Source organism: Jaculus jaculus, chromosome 17, assembly GCF_020740685.1.
Source record: "Jaculus jaculus isolate mJacJac1 chromosome 17, mJacJac1.mat.Y.cur, whole genome shotgun sequence".
NCBI classification, from domain to species: Eukaryota; Metazoa; Chordata; class Mammalia; order Rodentia; family Dipodidae; genus Jaculus; species Jaculus jaculus.
The window spans coordinates 27,112,489-27,131,286 of record NC_059118.1 but is presented as its reverse complement, the minus strand read 5'-3'; the positions used below and the strand labels follow the sequence as shown (position 1 = coordinate 27,131,286).

Here is an 18,798-nt window from a genome sequence, read left to right as displayed (position 1 = left end):
GGCAGAGGTAGGAGGATTGCTGAGTTCAAGGTCACCTGAGACTACATAGTGAATTCCAGGTCAGCCTGGGCTAGAGTGAAACCCTAGTGCAACCCCCTCCCCCCCCAAAAAAACACTACTTTGAGGGCTGGAGAGATAGCTTAGCCTGCAAATCCTAATGACCCAGGTTTGATACCCAAGTACCCACATAAAGCCAGATGTACAAAGTGGCACAAGAATATGAAATTCATTTGCGGTGGCTTGAAGCCCTGGTGCACCCATTCTCTCCCTCGCTCCTCGGAGATAAATGAATAAACAAATTATTTTTAATAGCTAATGTTATGAATAAGTCATATGGAAACCTAATTCTTTCTTAGCGTGTATGTGTGTATTTTTTTATTGTCAAGGAGAGAATGGGTGCACCGGAGCCTCCAGCTGCTGCACATGAACTCCAGACACATGTACTAAGTCGTGCATCTGGCTTTATGTGAGTACTGGTGAACAGAACTCGGGTTGTTAGGTTTTGCAGGCAAGTACCTTAACCACTAAGCAATCTCTCTAGCCCTACATATTTTTTTTAATTATTTACTTATTTGAGAGCAACAGACACAGAGAGAAAGACAGAGGGAGAGAGAGAATGGGCGCGCCAGGGCTTCCAGCCTCTGCAAACAAACTCCAGACACGTGCTCCCCCTTGTGCATCTGGCTAATGTGGGACCTGGGGAACTGAGCCTCGAACTGGGGTCCTTAGGCTTCACAGGCAAGCGCTTAACCGCTAAGCCATCTCTCCAGCCCTAGCCCTACATATTTTTTAAAAGAGTAAGGCAGAAGTGACCTGTGGGGGTAGATAATCCTGTGCCCAGAGCCACAGGCTGCTAAGGATAATTCCAGTGCCAGGGGTGTGATACCTCCCGGTGAGCTGTTGATCAGGGAGGCCTCTGAGGCTCCCAAAACAAAACAGCTTGTTGCCATGGTTCTTGGTTGCCCATCGGAACTATGTGGTGAGACCCTGTTGATATAGATACCACATGCATTGGTTGCAAGACACTGACTGATCAAGCTGGACCTAAGCTAGAAACCCCTCCCAGCTGACTAGCTGTCATACAGCTGGAAAGGGGTGCTCAGAATGGGGCGAGGGGTCAGGCGCTCATCAACAGTCTTCACCAGCAGCATATCTTGTCAGCCACACCACTGGCCGGGCAGGGAAGATGTGCCCACTGCTTTGAATGCCTGCCCCTCACACACTCGGGTGTTTCAATCAAACTTATAACTTGGATCTCCAGCCACCTGGCTGAAGGAGGTGTCACTGTGGGTGAACCCTGGGATCCGGCCCTAAGGTGTGTTGGAGGGTGGTTCTGATTTCCAGCCCAAAGGTGCGCGGAGGGGTTTGAGCTCCGGACTCCTGCCGCCGCCAGTTAGAGGCTGCTGCCTCTGGTGGTTGCTGGCTGGTACCGGTTCTCTCTGCCTGGCTCTACGGAGGCGGCTTCTTCCGCCACTGAGGGGCCTTCCCCTGGATCTGTGAGCCTGAAATGAACCCTTCCTCCCCTCAGTTGTGCCTGGTTTGGGTTTCATCCCAAGCAATGTGGAGCTGACAAGAACCCCCAACCCGAAAGCTGTCCTCTGACCTCCACACACGCCCCACAGCACACATGGCGCCTTACGCCTTCACTCATGTGCACACACACGACCACCAAAGATTCCTTTTAAAACATTTTCCCCCCTGAGGTAGGATCTCACTCTAGCCCAGGCTGATCTGGAATTCACTATGTAGTCTCAGGGTGGCCTCGAACTCACTGCAATCCTCCTACCTCTGCCTCCGGAGAGCTGGGGTTAAAGGTGTGCGCCATCATGCCTGGCCTAATTTTTAAATATAGATGTTTTTTGATAGAATGTGCATGCTAGAGCCTCTTGCCACTGCAAACTTCAGATGCATGTGCCACTTGTACATCCGGCTTTATGTAGGCACTGGGGAACTGAACTTGGACCAGCAGGCTTGGCAAGCATGTACTTTTAACCACGAAGCCATCTCTCCAGCCCCAAAAGATTTCTTGTTTAATATGTTTATCCTTTTATTTGCAAGCTGAAAGAAATAAATGGGCACACCAAGGCCTCTTGCTGGAGTAAATAAACTTCAGACACATGTGCCACTTTGTGCATCTGGCTTTATTTATATAGGTGCTAGGGAATTGAACCCAAGCATTGGAATTTTGCAAGCAAGCACCTTTAACTGATGAGCTACCTCTCCAGCCCCACCCCACCCCCCACCAAAGATTCCTTAGTAGAGGAAACAATTTTATATTAAGGCAAAAGAGATCTCTCCAAAATTTAATAAACTTCCAAGCTATTACTTGTATGTTGATTCCCAGGTTTTCATGATTGCAAAACGCTACAAATAACCAGTCACTTAGCTATGGTCTATTTTCCTCTGATCTGTTCACAGTGGAATATTTGCATGTTTCCTCCAAGGTCGGTGTACCTTCTTGCTGGCCAAAACTCCCAGGTCACTGCATATTCGGGCACGGGTACAGGATGGCTGGATGATGTCATCCACAAAGCCTGGGGAAGCAACAGGGAGAGTTCACTACATGTCCAGCTCAACCATGACAGTGTGGGCAGTGCCTGGTCTGCAAAGAGGTGCCAAGCCCACAAAGCTCCCTTCATCCAGGGGCTTGTCTGCTTTTGCCAGCCTCTCCATCGCTGACCTATGAGTACTTATGAGAATGTACGAAAATGAAACGTGATCTCTCACTTCCCAATGCCTACATCTTTTTTTTAAGGTAGGGTCTCACTCTAGTCCAGGCTGACCTGGAATTCACTATGTAATAGTCTCAGGGTGGCCTTGAACTCACAGTTACCCTCCTACTTCTGCCTCCTGAGTGCTGGGATTAAAGGCATGCGCCACCACACCTGGCTTCCCAATGTCTCCATTTTGTTAAGATGGATTGAGCAGGAAATAAAATTAAGAAAATACATCTGCTTTAAAAATTGACTAAAAGGGGCTGGAGAGATGGCTTAGTGGTTAAGGCACATGCCTGCCAAGCCTAAGGACTCAGGTTCTATGCTCCAGGTCCCATGTAAGCCAGAAGCATATGGTGGCACATGCGGCTGGAGTTCGTTTGTAGTGGCTAGAGGCCCTGGCGCACCCATTCTCACTCACCCTCTCTCCCTCTCCATCTCAAATAAATAAATAAAACTCTTCAAAAAAATTTTTTTTAATTGACTACAACTTCCTCCCATCCCTTGTGTCACTTCTTCCATGAACAGGTAAATTTTATTTCTTTACACGCCCTTGTAATTTGCTCTGCTCAATAAAATGTTAACAAAAGTGGTATTGTTTAACTTTCTACACCTAAGCTTAAGGGTCTTGTAGCTCACCACTTACCCCCTTTGCTATCCAAGGGACACCACGTGAAGAAGCCAGCTCTTGCCTTCTGAAGATCAAGAGACCCTATGGGACAGCCCGGGCAGCGGCCCACACCATCATGAAGGGGGAAGCACCACGGACCATCGAGGCCAGTGGAGTCTAAGTGTGTGAGTGATCCCAGGCAAAGCCCCCAGAAGAAGCCTCGGCTGAACCCAGAACAAGCCGAGGGATTTAAGCCACTAAGCTCGAGACTTTCACAGAGAGCTGGTGACAAAGACAATACCTAGAAAGACAGCATTGTCGAAGGTGTTGTCTTGATCCTGGTGATCAAAGCAGTGTGATGGGACCACTGCCCCTACCTAAGGACTGCCCAGGGGCAGCCCCAGTCCCACCCAGTCAACAAGTACAACTGCAAGGGCAAAAGGCAACTTGGTGAGATGTTCCAGAAAGAGTATGACCAAGTGAGACAGCAGATGGAAAAACGCGGTGCTCCCCAGCAGGCCCACCTCTCACTGCTGCGGGAAAGGGGTTGGCGAACTTCTCCACGTACTCTGCCTGGGCGGCTGCCACGTTCTCATGCCCTTTAAAGATGATCTCCACAGCACCCTGTCAAGAGAGGGTTCCACAGCCTCACTGGAGTGGGCTTACGACTTGGATCAGTCAGAGCATCATCACTATTCACATTTATAAACTTCCCGGCAAACGTCCGAGGGAAGGATCGGCTCCAAAGAAGAGCACCGAGACAGGTGCTGCCTGGGGCCAGCCAGGCCGCTCTGCAGACTGAGACAGAACACTCCTTCGCTGGACCCCAGCTTCTGACCCCCCCTCCCTCTGAAACCCCTCTATCTTCTCTGAAGCAGAGATGTTTGGCCTATTTTCCAAACTAAAGCCATCATCACTGCATGTCAAAGGAACTGAAAGCCCCGTTCCTCGCCCACTACCTTGAACACTGCGCATGTAGTTCAGTAGCAAGAGGAGCAGGGCAAAACTGCAAGTGGGGGAGGCACGGCCTTCAAGTTTGGACGCTTGTAAAGTCATCCCTGGAACCCCAGAGGTACCTGGCTCAATCCTAACAGCCATTTCAAAGCCAGCAAGGAGTCGTGAAACCATTAACCATGGGCATTCCCTTGCCCAAAGCCAGCAAAGGTAGATTGACAGTTCAGCATCTGATGGGCTGCATGAGGTGGCTCTGGGCTCTCCCTCGGGCAGAGGTGTGGTGGGCAGGTGAGTTCAGCTACTATCTTCCCCTTCAATGTCACGGAACCAACATGTGCAGTGAGAGTAGGAAAAGAGGCAGAACTGGCCCTGAGTTGTAACAGGAGGGACACTTGCTGAGGTTTAGATACCACTTCCTTCAGCCCTGGCCTATTCTACAGTCCAGCCCTCTTTCCATAATTCCCAGCTATGCTTGGGCTGCCACTGGGGGAATCCACTCCCTGGACAGGAAAAGGCAAGCTTCCCACAGGTCCTTACCTTTGCTCCCATGACTGCAATCTCCGCTGTGGGCCAGGCATAGTTAACGTCACCAAGAAGGTGCTTGGAGCTCATGACATCATAGGCACCTCCATAGGCCTAGAACAGACCCACATGCTGAGCATCAGAGCAGGAAGTCATATAGCAAAAGATCCCAAGAAGGCAGGTGAGATGGAGAGCCAGCGCAGGAGCAGCCCTCCACCACAGCCATGCTGCTGGAAACGAGGGGGTCACGGGCTCTGGTGTGAAGCCCTTACCTTCCTGGTGATGACTGTGATTTTGGGCACAGTCGCCTCAGCAAATGCATACAGCAGCTTAGCACCATGACGGATGATGCCCCCATACTCCTGTGCTGTGCCTAGGTCATGAGGGAGAGTTATCAGCTACCAGAGAAGTCCTTGCAAGGTCTCGTGGGTGTGAAGTCATCTCAGGTCCACAGAGGGGCCAATTTTCACACGGCCCCATCTTCTGGATACCAGAAGAGGGAGAAGTCACAGATCCATAGGGAACTGTGCAAGCTCTCCACACCACTGGGCACAACCACTTCTCTTGCGCCATCTGTGTCCTTGACTTACCAGGCAGGAAGCCAGGGACATCAACAAAAGTGATGAGTGGAATATTGAATGCATCACAGAATCTGACAAAGCGGGCCCCCTTCACAGACGAGTTAATATCCAAGCATCCTACAGAGAGAGGGTATCCACAGTGTGAGTACACCCTCAGGGAGCGCACCAACCCTAACCGTCTAGATGGATCCCAGCTCCTCCCACAGTGGGAGTACACTCTCAGATCACCCAGAGCTGGTTCTACAGGGGCTCCACAGTCTCTTCCTGGTTTCCTGAGGTAGGATCTTGCTCTAGCCCAGGCTGGCCTGGACTTCACTATGTAGTCTCCGAGTAGCTTCAAATGTTCCTCCTACCTCTCCCTCCCAAATGCTGGGATTAAAGGCATGTACCACCATGTCTGGTTTTTGCTTTTGCTTCCATTTATTTAAAAATTGTATCTCGGGCTGCAGAGATGGCTTAGCAGTTAAGCACTTGCCTATGAAGCCTAAGGACCCCAGTTCGAGGCTCGATTCCCCAGGACCCACGTTAGCCAGATGCACAAGGGGGCGCATACATCTGGAGTTTGTTTGCAGTGGCTGGAGGCCATAGTGCGCCCATTCTGTCTCTCTCTCTCTGCCTCTTTCTCTCTCTGTCACTCTCAAATAAATAAAAATAAACAAAAATATTTTAAAAAATAAAATAAAAATTGTATCTCCATGGGATATTTTTTATAATCATGGAAGAGGTTAATAAAAATTGAGAAAAAATAAAAATAAAAATTGTATCTATTTGCACCATTTGGTTGCATCTAGCTAATGTGAGCAACTTGAGAATTCAACCCAGCATCTCCAAGTTTTGCAAACAAGAGCCATCTTTGCAGTCCTTGCTTTCACTTTTTAAAAAATTTATTTGAGCTGGGCGTGCTGGTGCATGCATGCCTTTAATCCCAGCACCTGTGAGGCAGAGGTAGGAGGATCCCTGAGTTTGAGGCCAGCCTGGGGCTACAGAGTGAGTTCCAGGTCAGCCTGGGCTAGATTAAGACCCTACCTCAAAAACAGTAACAAAAAATTATTATGCTATATAGTATTTTTCAATGAAGAAAAGAAGGCATTATCTGTGGTTATTACTATTGTTTTGTTTTGTTGGCTCCATCACCCCATGCTCTGTTTTGGGTTTGTTTTCTTTTTTTTTTTTTTTTTTCCAAATATTTTATTTATTTGAGAGAAGGAGCGGGATGAAGAGAATGAACATGGGCACGTCAGGGCCTCCAGCCACTGCAAACAGATTCCAGGCACATGTGCCCCCTTGTGCATCTGAATTTAGGTGGGTCCCGGGAAAGCAAACCTGGGTCCTTCGGCTTCGCAGGCAAGTGCCTTAACTACTAAGCCATCTCTCCAGCCCTGTTTTGGGTTTTCTGAGACAGGGTCTTGCTATGTAGCACAGGCTGGCCTTGAAGTTACAATATTCCCACCTCAGCCTCCAAAATGCTGTGATTACAGGTATGTAACCAGGCATGACTGACCAAAAGATTGTTTTCCTAACAAGAAATATTATACCATTACAGCAAAGAGAAGAGGCTGGGTCTATAAGGGAGGACAGATTCTTTTTTTTGTTTGTTTGTTTGTTTTGTTTTTTCGAGGTAGGGTCTCACTCTAGACCAGGCTGACCTGGAATTCACTATGGAGTCTCAGGGTGGCCTCGAACTCACAGCAATCCTCCTACCTCTGCCTCCCAAGTGCTGGGATTAAAGGTGTGCACCACCACGCCCAGCTCAAGGAGGACAGGTTCTTTATACAGCTGTTCAAAAGAAACCTAAGACGACAACCATGAGTAAGCAATTCGCCTGGCTGTGGAGCACTGATCTGTCAGGTGCTAACTGTGCACCAGAGGCATGCGGTACACCAACCCTCTTAAAGCCAACTCTAGAAATAAGGACACTGGGGCAGAAGAGATGGCTTGGTAGTTAAGTTACTTGCTTGCAAAGCCTAAGGACCCATGTTCAATTCCCCAGTACCCACGTAAACCAGATGCACAGGCGGCACATGTATCTGGAGTAAATTCTCAGTAGCTGGAGACCCTGATGTGCCCATTCTATCTGCCTCTCACTCTCTTTCCCTCCCTCCCTCTCTCAATTTTTTTTTTAAAGAATATACAGACCTTGTAAGCTAAAAAGTAAAGAGAAAGTTACTTTTACAAAATGTATGTGAGCTTTTTCCTCTGGTCATGCAAGGCCATGAGGAAAGGCAGAAAACAACCTGGACACTTGCAGGACAGGAAACTCTGGTCTCTCAATACCAACTCAAGGTTTCTGGGGACTCCCCCCACTCCTACCTGAGGCCATATTGGGCTGGTTGCCAACAATTCCAACAGTCCTCCCGTTCATTCTTGCAAAACCAACAACAATGTTCTTGGCATAATTGGGCATGATCTCAAAAAATTCTCGTTCATCAATAACCTGTAAGAATGAATTTCCTGCTGAGCTCAAAAATGATAAAGACAAAAATACAATGATAATACTGAATTAGATACCCATCCTACAGATGATGCTATGGATGGCTCCTCACTCCACAGCAGGTGCTCCAAGCACACACGACAGGTAGACATGTAGCCCTTCTCTGCTGGGGAAGATGTGGGTAACCATCACACACAATGCAGCTGGTTTTAAGAGCGTTAAAGTCTGAGTTTGGTGGCTGGAGAAACAGCTGAGTGGTTAATGTGCTTGCCTGCAAAGCCAAAGGGCCAGGTTTAATTCCTCAGGACCCACGTTAAGCCAAACGCACAAGGTGGTGCATGCGTCTGGAGTTTGTTTGCCGTGTCTGAAGGCCCTGGCACACCCATTCTCTATCTTGTCTATCATCTACTACCTGTCTGCTTCTCTCTCTCTCTCGGATAATTAAAAAAGATGAGTCTTGACTTATTCATGATAATTTAAATTATTTCAAGCTAACAAAAATTCAAGAAATGTACCAGAACATTCATATATACTCCATATAGATTCATTCATTTAACATTTTACCTTCATTTTCTCTCTTTTTTTTTTTTTTTTTTTTTTTGGTTTTTTGAGGTAGGGTCTCACTCTGGTCCAGGCTGACCTGGAGTTAACTCTGTCATCTCAGGGTGGCCTTGAACTCATGGCAATCCTCCTACCTCTGCCGAATGCTGGGATTAAAGGCATGCGCCACCACGCCCGGCTTCTCTTCCTTTTTATATCAGATATTTCTTTCCTGAATCATTTAAGGTTGGTACATATATAATGCTTTTCTATCTCTGAGTCCCTCCCTGTCTCTGCTCCTCAGAAAAGAAGTCTCTCAAACAACTGCAGACATTACAATCAGTGTTAATACTAATCTTATTATGATAATTTTATTATACCTTTTATGCCAGCTGTGGTGGTTTGAATTAGGTGTCCCCCATAAATTCTTATTCTGAATGCTTGATCCCCAGATGATGGCAATTTGGGAAGTGGAGCCTTGCTGGAGGTGCGTCACTGGAGACAGGCTTATGGGCGTTACAGTCAGCTCCTCCTAGCCAGAGTCCAGCTCACTCTCCTACTGCTGTTTTCCACCTGTTGTGGCAGAGGTGATGTCCAGCCTCTGCTTATGCCATACTTTCCCCTGCCATCATGGAGCTTCCCCTCGAGACCATAAGCCAAAATAAATACCTTTCCTCCCATCAGCTGCTTTTGGTCAGGTGCCTTGTGCCAGCAAGGAGAAGGTAACTATAACAGCAGCATCAGCAACATCCCTTATACAGACAAAAGTCTGATCCAGGATCCATGGGCACCTGGTATTTTTCTGGGTCAGGTCTTCACGTGCCATGACAGTGACATCTCTGAAGACAAGAGACCAAAGCCTTGGCAGCACGCCTTGCTCTCAGGCATGTCTGTGGCTCCTCCACGTTCACCTCAGACTAAGTGCATTCCCAGGAACGCCCCAGCAGCCGACGTCTCAAACCTGTCCTTTAATGATGGTGACATCTGTGTGCTTTGCACTATGAGTCCATCATTTTTCCAATGTAATCAACAAGTACCTTGCAGGAAAACACTTTGAGACTATGTAAAACTCCTGTTATTTATTAAACTTTCATGAAAAATTCAGCTCTTTGAGGCTAAAATGTGTTACTGATTCTTATATGAGTCAACTATCACAACAGTGCTCTCTCTCTCTTCTTCTCTCTCTATCTCTCTCTCAGCATGTTGTGGTAAAAGAAATTTAACAAAGAAACCAGGCCCAGATGATACTCTCAAGCAGTTTCTATTGGACAAGCTTCACCAGGGAGACAGCATTACCCTTTGTCTCCTCCCTGTCTATGCAGCTGCGCCCTGACTGTATGTTATCTGGTCAGTGCCGCCACAAACGGCCCTGAACAAACAGCTTTCTGTTCTACATTCTACTTTGTTATCACTGATTGACTGCTAAGGAATTTTCTGTTTGTGCCCAAATCATGTAACCTTAGAAACCTGTAACCCACCAATAGTATAAAGAATTCAAGATGATGTCAGACTGCCTGCCATACTGTCTATAAAACCTCTGAGTTATCAGAGCTCAGGACTCAGGCTTTGGAAGTTACTCCCAAGTCTGTGTCGACATGAATAAATTTTCTGATTATCTACTCTATCTCTGGTGCCATCCCTGTGTGACTCAGTTTTCCCTAACAAGGTGGATGTGTTGTATGTGTATGTGGGGGGCGGGTGCAGGTACACATATGGTATGGGGAAGCCAGAAGTTGGAATTAGGCATCTTCCATAATCATTCTCCACCTTATTTTTTAAAGATATAGTTTTAAACATTTTATTTCTCTATTTTATTTATTTCAGACAGAGAGAGGAAGGGAGAAAGAGAGAGTGTGAGTGTGTGTGTGCGTGTGAAAGAGAGAGAGAGACAGAGAGAGAGAGAGAGAGAGAGAGAGAGAATGGGCATGCCAGGGCCTCCAGCCACTGCAAATGAACTCCAGATGCATGAGCCACCATGTGCATCTGGCTTACTGTAGGACCTGGAGAACTGAATCTGGGTCCTCAGACATTGCAGGCATATGTCTTAACCACTAAGCTCTGTCTCCAGCCCTCTACCTTATTTTTTATTTATTTTTTTTATTTTAGAGACAGCAAAAGGGAGAGAAAACTGGCACACCATGGCCTTACCCACTGAAATCAACCTCCAGACACTTGTACCACCTAGTGAGCATATGTGACCTTGCACCTGCCTCACCTTTCTGTGTCTGGCTTATGTGGGATCTGGAGAAATGAACATGGGTCCTTAGGCTTCATAGGCAAGTACCTAAACAACTAAGCCATCTCTCCAGCTCCTCCACCTTATTTTTTTGAGACAGGGTCTGTCACTGAACAGGAGGTGGCTCAATTTGATTAGATTAAGTATCCAGAAACTCCCTGAGCTGGTATTACAGGCACGCACCTCCACGCTCCGCTTTTACATGGCTGCTAGGGATCTGACTCAGGTCCTCATGCTTGTGCAGTAAGTTCTTTAACCTGCTGAGCCATCCCCCCAGTCCTCACACTAGCTCTTAGATGCGATGTTTCCAATTCCAGTGCTTCTCCTCCATGTCTTAGTCAGAAATATATTAAAAAGAACATTGCCAGGTGTGGTGGTGCACGCCTTTAATCCCAGCACTCGGGAGGCAGAGGTAGGAGGATCACCGAGAGTTCGAGGCCACCCTGAGACTGCTATGATGATTGTGTCAGTTTGATTGGATTAAACCACAGCTAGGTCTGGGGAGATCACTCAGCAGTTAAAGGTGCTTGCTTGCAAAGCTTGCTGGCCCAGGTTCAGTTACCCAGAATCCTCATAAAGCCAGATGCACAAAATGGCAGGTGAGTATGGCATTCATTTGCAGCAGAGACGCCTTGACAAGACCACATACACACACACAGATAAACAACACTATTTTTAGAACCTAGAAGATCAGTGAAGCTCACCTCTGTGGGCATCTGTGAAAACGTTTCCAAAGCTCAGTAGATCACAAAGGCTCTGATCTCACCAGTGGCTTCATGTCGTGATGGGATCATAACATGATGGCATTAGTGAGAGGGGTGAAGGTAGGAGGTGGGGCCTTCAAAGCTGTGAGGATTTTATGATCTGGGTCAGTTTTTCTCTTTGTCCCCAGAGATCAGACATGGAGAGGATGGTGACAGTATGTGTTCCACTTTCCATCACTATGACAAAATGTCTGTGGTGGTTTGCTTCAGGTGTCCCCCATAAACTTAGGTGTTCTGAATGCTAGGTTCCCAGCTGATGGAGATGGGGGCAGGCTTATGGGTATTATAGCCAGTGTCCCCTTGCCAGTGTTTGGCACACTTTCCTGTTGATGTTGTCCACCTTATGCTGACCAGGGGGTGATGTCCACCCTCTGCTCATGCCATCATCTTCCCCTGCCATAATGGAGCTTCCCCTTGAACCTATAAGCCAAAATAAACCTCTTCGTCCCACAAGCTGCTCTTGGTTGGGTGATTTCTACCAGCAATGCAAACAAGACTGCAACAGTAAAGCAGTACTGAGAGTGGGATTGCTGCCAGAATCCTGACTGTGTGGCTTTGGCTATTTGGAGCTGATTTTCAAGACAAATGTAGAAGGTTTTGAAACCTTGGCCTGAGGCGCCTTGCAGTGCTGTTAAGTACAGCTTCATGGATTAGTCTGGTCAGAGTTGAAAGACCTGAATGCAGGAAGAACTACGGACTGTGAGGTTTGGCTTATGAGGGTGAGAAAGAGCTTTGCTTGGAATGGGCAAGCAGTTTGTATAAGAAGTTTGTTGTTAACCCTGTGTTCTGAGAAGTTGTGCACGGTTGCTTTGCATAGAAATGAACTGGTGTAAGCAGAGGGATATGGCACAGAAAAAAAATGGAATCTTTAGGCCTAAACTGCTGCCCATTCACTTGCAAATTGTTTGAGAGATTACAACCACTGAGATTGGGCCATCTGACCTGTACTGGGGCAACAGGAAGAATGTAGACTCTTTGGAAGGGACCTGAGTGCTCAAGGAGTATCCTGTTCTTCAAAGTCTGCTTTATTCCCCGCTGGATTAACAAACTGGCACCCTACCTTGTTTTGTGGAATATAAGAAACGCAGGAAAGAGAGGGTCATTGAGTTTGCAACACGGTCTTGTGTTTTGGAAATGGCCATGGGCAGTGTGAAGCAGGTTTGCTGGATGCCTGCATGGAGACCGGATGAAGCCATGAAGATGAACTGTAGGTTGCTATGAAGACCCAGTGGAGATGCCTGCTAAAGCTGCCGCCCTGATGAAGTTTTCCAGGACTGTGAGTAGCCTACCTGGAGGAGCGGAATTGAAATGCCAGAGACTTGTTGCTGGTTAGAGTTATCGGACTTGGAGATTTGCCACTGGCTAGAGTTGCTGGACTTGGAGCTACAGAGATTGGTGTTTGCCCTGGTTGTTTTAAATCCTGTATTAGTTGAACATTTCTTTGCTATGCCCAAAGACAATTTTTGTAGTGTGAATATTTATTCTGTGCCATTGTGGGTTTTTTGAGGCTATCTTTTGGTATTATGGCTCAGTTAGAAGATCTTGGACTATGGGGATGTCTGGACATCACTGGAATTGATGATAACTGTGGGGAGGATTGGAGAGATGCCTTAGCGGTTAAGCAGTTGCCTATCAAGCCTAAGGACCCCAGTTTGAGGCTTGATTCCCCAGCACCCACATTAAGACAGATGCACAAGGTAGCGCATGCACCTGGAGCTCATTTGCTGTGGCTGGAGGCCCTGGTGTGCCCATTCTCCCCCCCACCTCTCAAATAAATGAAGAAAAATAAACAAAAAATATTTAATTAAAAAAAAAACTACAGAGACTGTTAAAGTTGGATAAATACACTGCATTTTACATCATGAATGGTTATCAGTTTATGGGGGCCATGGATGGAATGTGGTAGGTTGATTCAGGTGTTCCCCATAAACGTGGGTGTTCTGAATCCTAGGTTCCCAACTGATGGAGATTTGGGAATTAACACCTCCTGGAGGCAGTGTATTGTTGGGGGTGGGCTTATGAGTATTATAGCCAGTGTCCCCTTGCCAGTGTTTGGCACACTCTCCTGTTTCTGTTGTCCACCTTATGTGCGCCAGGGGGTGATGTGCACCCTCTGCTCATGCCATCATTTTCCCTGCCATCGTGGAGCTTCCCCTCAAGCCTGTAAGCCAAAATAAACCTCTTTTTCCCAGAGGCTGCTCTTGGTCAGGTGATTTCTACCAACAATGCAAACCTGACTGCAACACTGGGCTACATACAGCAAGACCCTACATTGGGTGGAGGGACTATCAAGAGCAACCAATGAGATCAAATCAATTATTTAAAAATATGTGTGGGGGGCTGGAGAGATGGCTTAGCGGTTAAGTGCTTGCCTGTGAAGCCTAAGGACCCCGGTTCGAGGCTCGGTTCCCCAGGTCCCACGTTAGCCAGATGCACAAGGGGGCGCACGCGTCTGGAGTTCGTTTGCAGAGGCTGGAAGCCCTGTGTCTTTCATTCTCAAATAAATAAATAAAAACAATAATAAAAATATGTGTGTGTGTGTGTACACACATATATGTGTATATATATACACACACACATATATACATATACATACACACACACATACACACAGACACAACACAACACATACATATAGAGAGAAAGAGAGACACACACACACACTCTGGAGAGATAACTTACTGGTTAAGGATGCTTGCTTGCAAGGCCTGATGGCCTGGGTTTGATTCCCCATTACCTATGTAATGCCAGATGCACAGAGTGGGGCATGCATCTGGAATTTGGTTACAATGGTAAGGGGCCTTAATGCACCCTTTCTCTCTCTGCGTCCCCCACCCCCACCCGAGCTTGCAGATAATTTTTTTTTTTGAGAGAGGGTCTCATCCTAGCCCAGGATGACCTAGAACTCACTATGTAGTCTCAGGGTGGCCTTGAACTCACAGCAATCCTCCAATCTCTGCCTCCTGAGAGCTGGGTTAAAGGTGTACACCACCATGCCTAACCAAAAATATTAAATTTTTTAAATCTCCCAAATAACAAGATCCCAGGCCCAGAAGAAGTCTCTGGAGAATTCTACCAGACAGTCACAAAATCATCACAAACGCTTCTCAAATTAATTTATAAAACAGAGAAAGACAGAGTAATATCAAATTTCTTTTATGAAGCCAGTATTATCCTGATACTAAAATCACATAAAGACACAACCAATAGAAGAAGGAGGAGGAGGAGGAGGAGGGGGGAGGAGGAGGGAGGAGGAGGGAAGAGGAGGGAGGAGGAGGGAGGAGAAGGGAGGAGGAGGGAGGAGGAGGATGAGGAGGAAGAGGAGGGAGGAGGAGGAGGAGGGAGGAGGAGGGAGGAGGAGGGAGGAGGAGGGAGGAGGAGGGAGGAGGAGGGAGGAGGAAGAAGAGGGAGGAGGGAGGAGGAAGAAGAGGGAGGAGGGAGGAGGAGGAGGAGGGAGGAGGAAGGAGGAGGAGGGAGAAGGAGGAGGAAGAGAAGGGAGGAGGGAGAAGGAGGAGGAGGAGGAGGGAGGAGGAGGGAGGAGGAGGAGGAGGGAGGAGGAGGGAGGAGGAGGAGGAGGGAGGAGGAGGGAGGAGGAAGAGGAGGAGGGAGGAGGAGGAGGGGGAGGAGGGGGAGGAGGAGGGGGAGGAGGGGGAGGAGGAAGAGGAGGAGGGAGGAGGAGGGAGAAGGAGGGAGGAGGAAGAGGAGGAGGGAGGAGGAGGGAGGAGGAGGGAGGAGGAGGGAGAAGGAGGGAGGAGGGAGGAGGAGGGAGGAGGGAGGAGGAGGGAGAAGGAGGGAGGAGGGAGGAGGGAGAAGGAGGGAGGAGGGAGGAGGGAGAAGGAGGGAGGAGGGAGGAGGGAAGAGGAGGGAGAAGGAGGGAGGAGGAGGGAAGAGGGAGGAGGAGGGAGGAGGAGGAGGAGGGAGGAGGAGGAGGAGGGAGGAGGAGGAGGAGGGAGGAGGAGGAGGGGGAGGAGGAGGAGGAGGAGGAGGAGGAGGAGGAGGCTAGAGAGATGGCTCAGTTGTTAAGGCATTTGCCTGCAAAGCCTAATGACCTGAGTTTGATTCCTCAGGACCCATGTGAAGCCAGAGGCACAAGATGACATGTACCTGGAGTTCATTTCAGTGGCTGGAGGCCCTGGTGTACCCATTCTCTCTATCTCTCTCTGTGTCCCAGTCTGCTTGCAAAATAAATAAATAAACTATTTAAAATACAAGGGAAAAGAAGCTGGACATGGTGGTACACGCCTTTAATCCCAGTACCTGGGAGGCAGAGGTAAGAGGATCATCATGAGTTCAAGGCCACCCTGAGACTACATAGTGAACTCCAGGTCAGCCAGGGCTAGAGCAAGACACTACCTAAAAAAAAAGAGAGAGAGAGAGAGAGAGAGAGAGAAAGAAAATTATAGACCAATCTCTCTCATAAACATAGATAGATAGATTCTCAACAAAATACTGGCAACCAGAATATAGGAACACATCAAAAAGATCGTTCACCATAATCAAGGGGGATTCATTCCACAGTTGCACAGATAGTTCAACCAATGCAAATGAAAAACTGTAATATACCACATAGACAGACACAAGGACAAGAGTCACATGATCATGTCAATAGAGGCACAAAAGGTATTTGACAAAAGTCCAAATCCCTTCATGTTAAAAGTCCTGAAGTGAACTGACTGTAGTGGCACACACCACACACCTTTCTTTCTTGTTGTTCTTGTTTTGCTGAGGGAGGGTCTTGTTAATCCCAGCACTTGGGAGGCAGAAGTAGGAGAACTGAGATTGAGGACAGGAACTACAGAGTGAGACCCTACCTCAAAACAAACAAACAGAAAAGCAATGAAGAAACCAGAAATAGAAGGAACATATCTCAACATAATACAGGCTGCTTATGACAAACCCACAGCCGACAAATAGGGAAACTCAAAGCTTCTCCACTAAAATCTGGAACAAGGCAAGAGCGTCCATTTTCTCCACTCTCACATAACAGAGTACTGTCCTAGCTCCAGTCATACAAACAAAAGGGACACAGGGCTGGAGAGATGGCTTAGCCATTAAGGTGATTGCCTGTGAGGCCTAAGAACACATGTTCAAATCTCCAGGTCCCATGTAAACCAGATGCACAGTGACACAAGCGTGTAATGTCGCACATGTGCACAAGGGAGTGCACGCTTCTGGAGTCTGTCTGCAATGGCTGAAGGCCCTGGAGCACCCATTCTCTCCCTCTCTCTGTCCCTCTGTCCCTCTTTCCTCTCAGTAAAATTAAAAAAAAAAAAAATCCATCCAGTTGACATAAGACCTCTGAGGTTAACGCTTTGTAAAGGGAGAGAAGAGGGGGAAATTTTTTCAATAAATAAACAAAATAAAAGGGATACAAATAAGAAAGGAAGAAGTCAAATTATCACTATTTGCAGATGATGTATTTTACAAATAAGGAACCAGAAAACTGTTCGAGCTAATAAGCAAAGCAGCAGGAAACATAATTAACACATGGAGATCAGTAGCCTTGTTATGTACCAAGAATAAATGTGCTGAGGATGAAATCAGGGAAACATTCCCATGCACAATTAACTACAATAACAATGATGATACCCTTGGAATAAACCTGAGTGAGTGAAGTCCTCTACACCTTAATCAAGTGACAAATTGAAGACGACACCAGGAAATGTAAAGCAAAACCAAGTTCATGGATAAGAGTTAATATTGTGAAAATGGCCATCTTACCAAAAGCAATCAACAGATTTAATGCAACGCCCATCAGAACCACAATGCCATTCTTGACTGAAATAGAAAAACCAATCCTATAAATCATTTGAAAGCACAAAAGAGCTCAGATAGCCAAAGCAATGTTAAGCAACAAAACATGGTAACAAAACAGACACGTGGATCGGTGGAACAGAAGAACCCCATGCAGCTGCAGCTTCCCCCCCCCCCCGCCCCCCCCTTTGTGAGGTTGGGTCTTGCTCTGACCTGAAATTCACCACATAGTCTCAGGCTGGCATCAAACTCACAGTAATCCTCCTATCTGGGCCTCCTGAGTGCTGGAATTAAAGGTGTACACCACTACATCCGGCCCATCTCTTTTTTTTTTTTTTTTTTTTTACAAAAATGCCATTGTAGTTACCTACATGTTGCTGGGACAGAACACCCAAAGTCCACTCCAGGAATACTCCTCCTCCAACAAAGCTCCACCCACCAAATTGCCACCAACTAGAGACCAACCATTTCTAACACATGAGTTTATAGGGGACATATAATTCAAACCACCATAAATGCCAAAATATGAGAGAAGAGCCAGTCTCTTTAACAAATGGTGCTGGGGAAACTGGATCCCTATATACAGAAGAATTAAGTTAAGAGCCTCCTCTCTTTCCACACACAAGAATTGACTCCAAACGCATCAAAGGCCTTAACACAAAACCAGAAATGTTGAAACTGGTAGAGCAAAGAGTAGGGAAAATGACTCAACATAGAGACAAAGATCTTCTGGAGAGAACTTCAGTTGTTTAGGAAGTAAGGCCAATAAACAACCACTGGGACCTCATAAAATTAAAAAACCTTCTGTAAAGCAAAGGACACTGTTAATTGAGCAGAGGCAGCCTACAGAATGGGAGAAAATCTTTGCCAGCTATACATACAATGGAAGATTAATACCTAGTATACACAAAAAAACTAATAATCAAATAATCCAATCAAAAACTGGGCTAAGGCCTGGAGAGATGGCTTAGCCATTAAGGTATTTGCTTACAAAGGCTACGGACCCAAGTTTGATTCCCTAGTACCTACATAAAGCCAGATACACAAGGTGGCACATGTGTCTAAAGTCCAGTTGCAACGGCTTAAGGCTCTGGCATGCTCATTTTCTATCTAGCCCCCTTAAAAAAGTAAGTAAGAGGCTAGTGAGATGGCCCAGCAGTTAAGGCATTTGCTTGCAAAGCCAAAGGATCCAGGTTTATTCTCCAGGACCCACGTAAGCCAGATGTACAAGGGGGAGCACGCATCTGGAGTTCGTTTGCAGTGGATGGAGGCCCTGGCGTGCCCATTCTCTCTCTTCTTTCTCTATCTGCCTCTTTCTCTGTCACTATCAAATAAATAAATAAAAATAAACAAAACTAAATTTAAAAAAAAGAGATCCTACCTCAAAAAACCAAAAACTAGGTCACAGAAATGAATAGAGTTCTCAAAAGAGTACAATATTTTTTTAATGTTTATCATCTTTAGCCATTATGGGAAAGCATATTAAAACTACTTTGAAGCCAGGCATGGTGGTGCACACCTTTAATCCTAGCATTGGGGATGCATAGGTAGGAGGACTGCTGTGAGTTCAAGGCCAGTCTGAGACTACATAGTAAATTCCAGGTCAGCCTGAGCTAGAGTGAAACCCTACCTCAAAAAACAAAAAAGAAGCTGGGCATGGTGGAGCACGCCTTTAACGCCAGCACTTGGGAG

General features: G+C 46.8%; 1 protein-coding gene across 1 annotated transcript in view; it reads right to left on the bottom strand.

Annotated features, from left to right (window-relative positions):
- Positions 1 to 2,122: 2,122 nt before the first annotated feature.
- Pccb (propionyl-CoA carboxylase subunit beta) overlaps positions 2,123 to 18,798 on the bottom strand; it is a 55,385-nt gene continuing 38,709 nt past the window's right edge. The window contains exons 7-12 of the mRNA XM_045136620.1: positions 7,692 to 7,815; positions 5,391 to 5,498; positions 5,073 to 5,173; positions 4,816 to 4,914; positions 3,849 to 3,948; positions 2,123 to 2,534 (exon numbers count right to left, since the gene is read on the bottom strand). Of these exons, the coding sequence (XP_044992555.1) occupies positions 2,413 to 2,534; positions 3,849 to 3,948; positions 4,816 to 4,914; positions 5,073 to 5,173; positions 5,391 to 5,498; positions 7,692 to 7,815 (654 nt within the window). The 3' untranslated portion in view covers positions 2,123 to 2,412. The remainder of the gene's footprint in view (positions 2,535 to 3,848; positions 3,949 to 4,815; positions 4,915 to 5,072; positions 5,174 to 5,390; positions 5,499 to 7,691; positions 7,816 to 18,798) is intronic.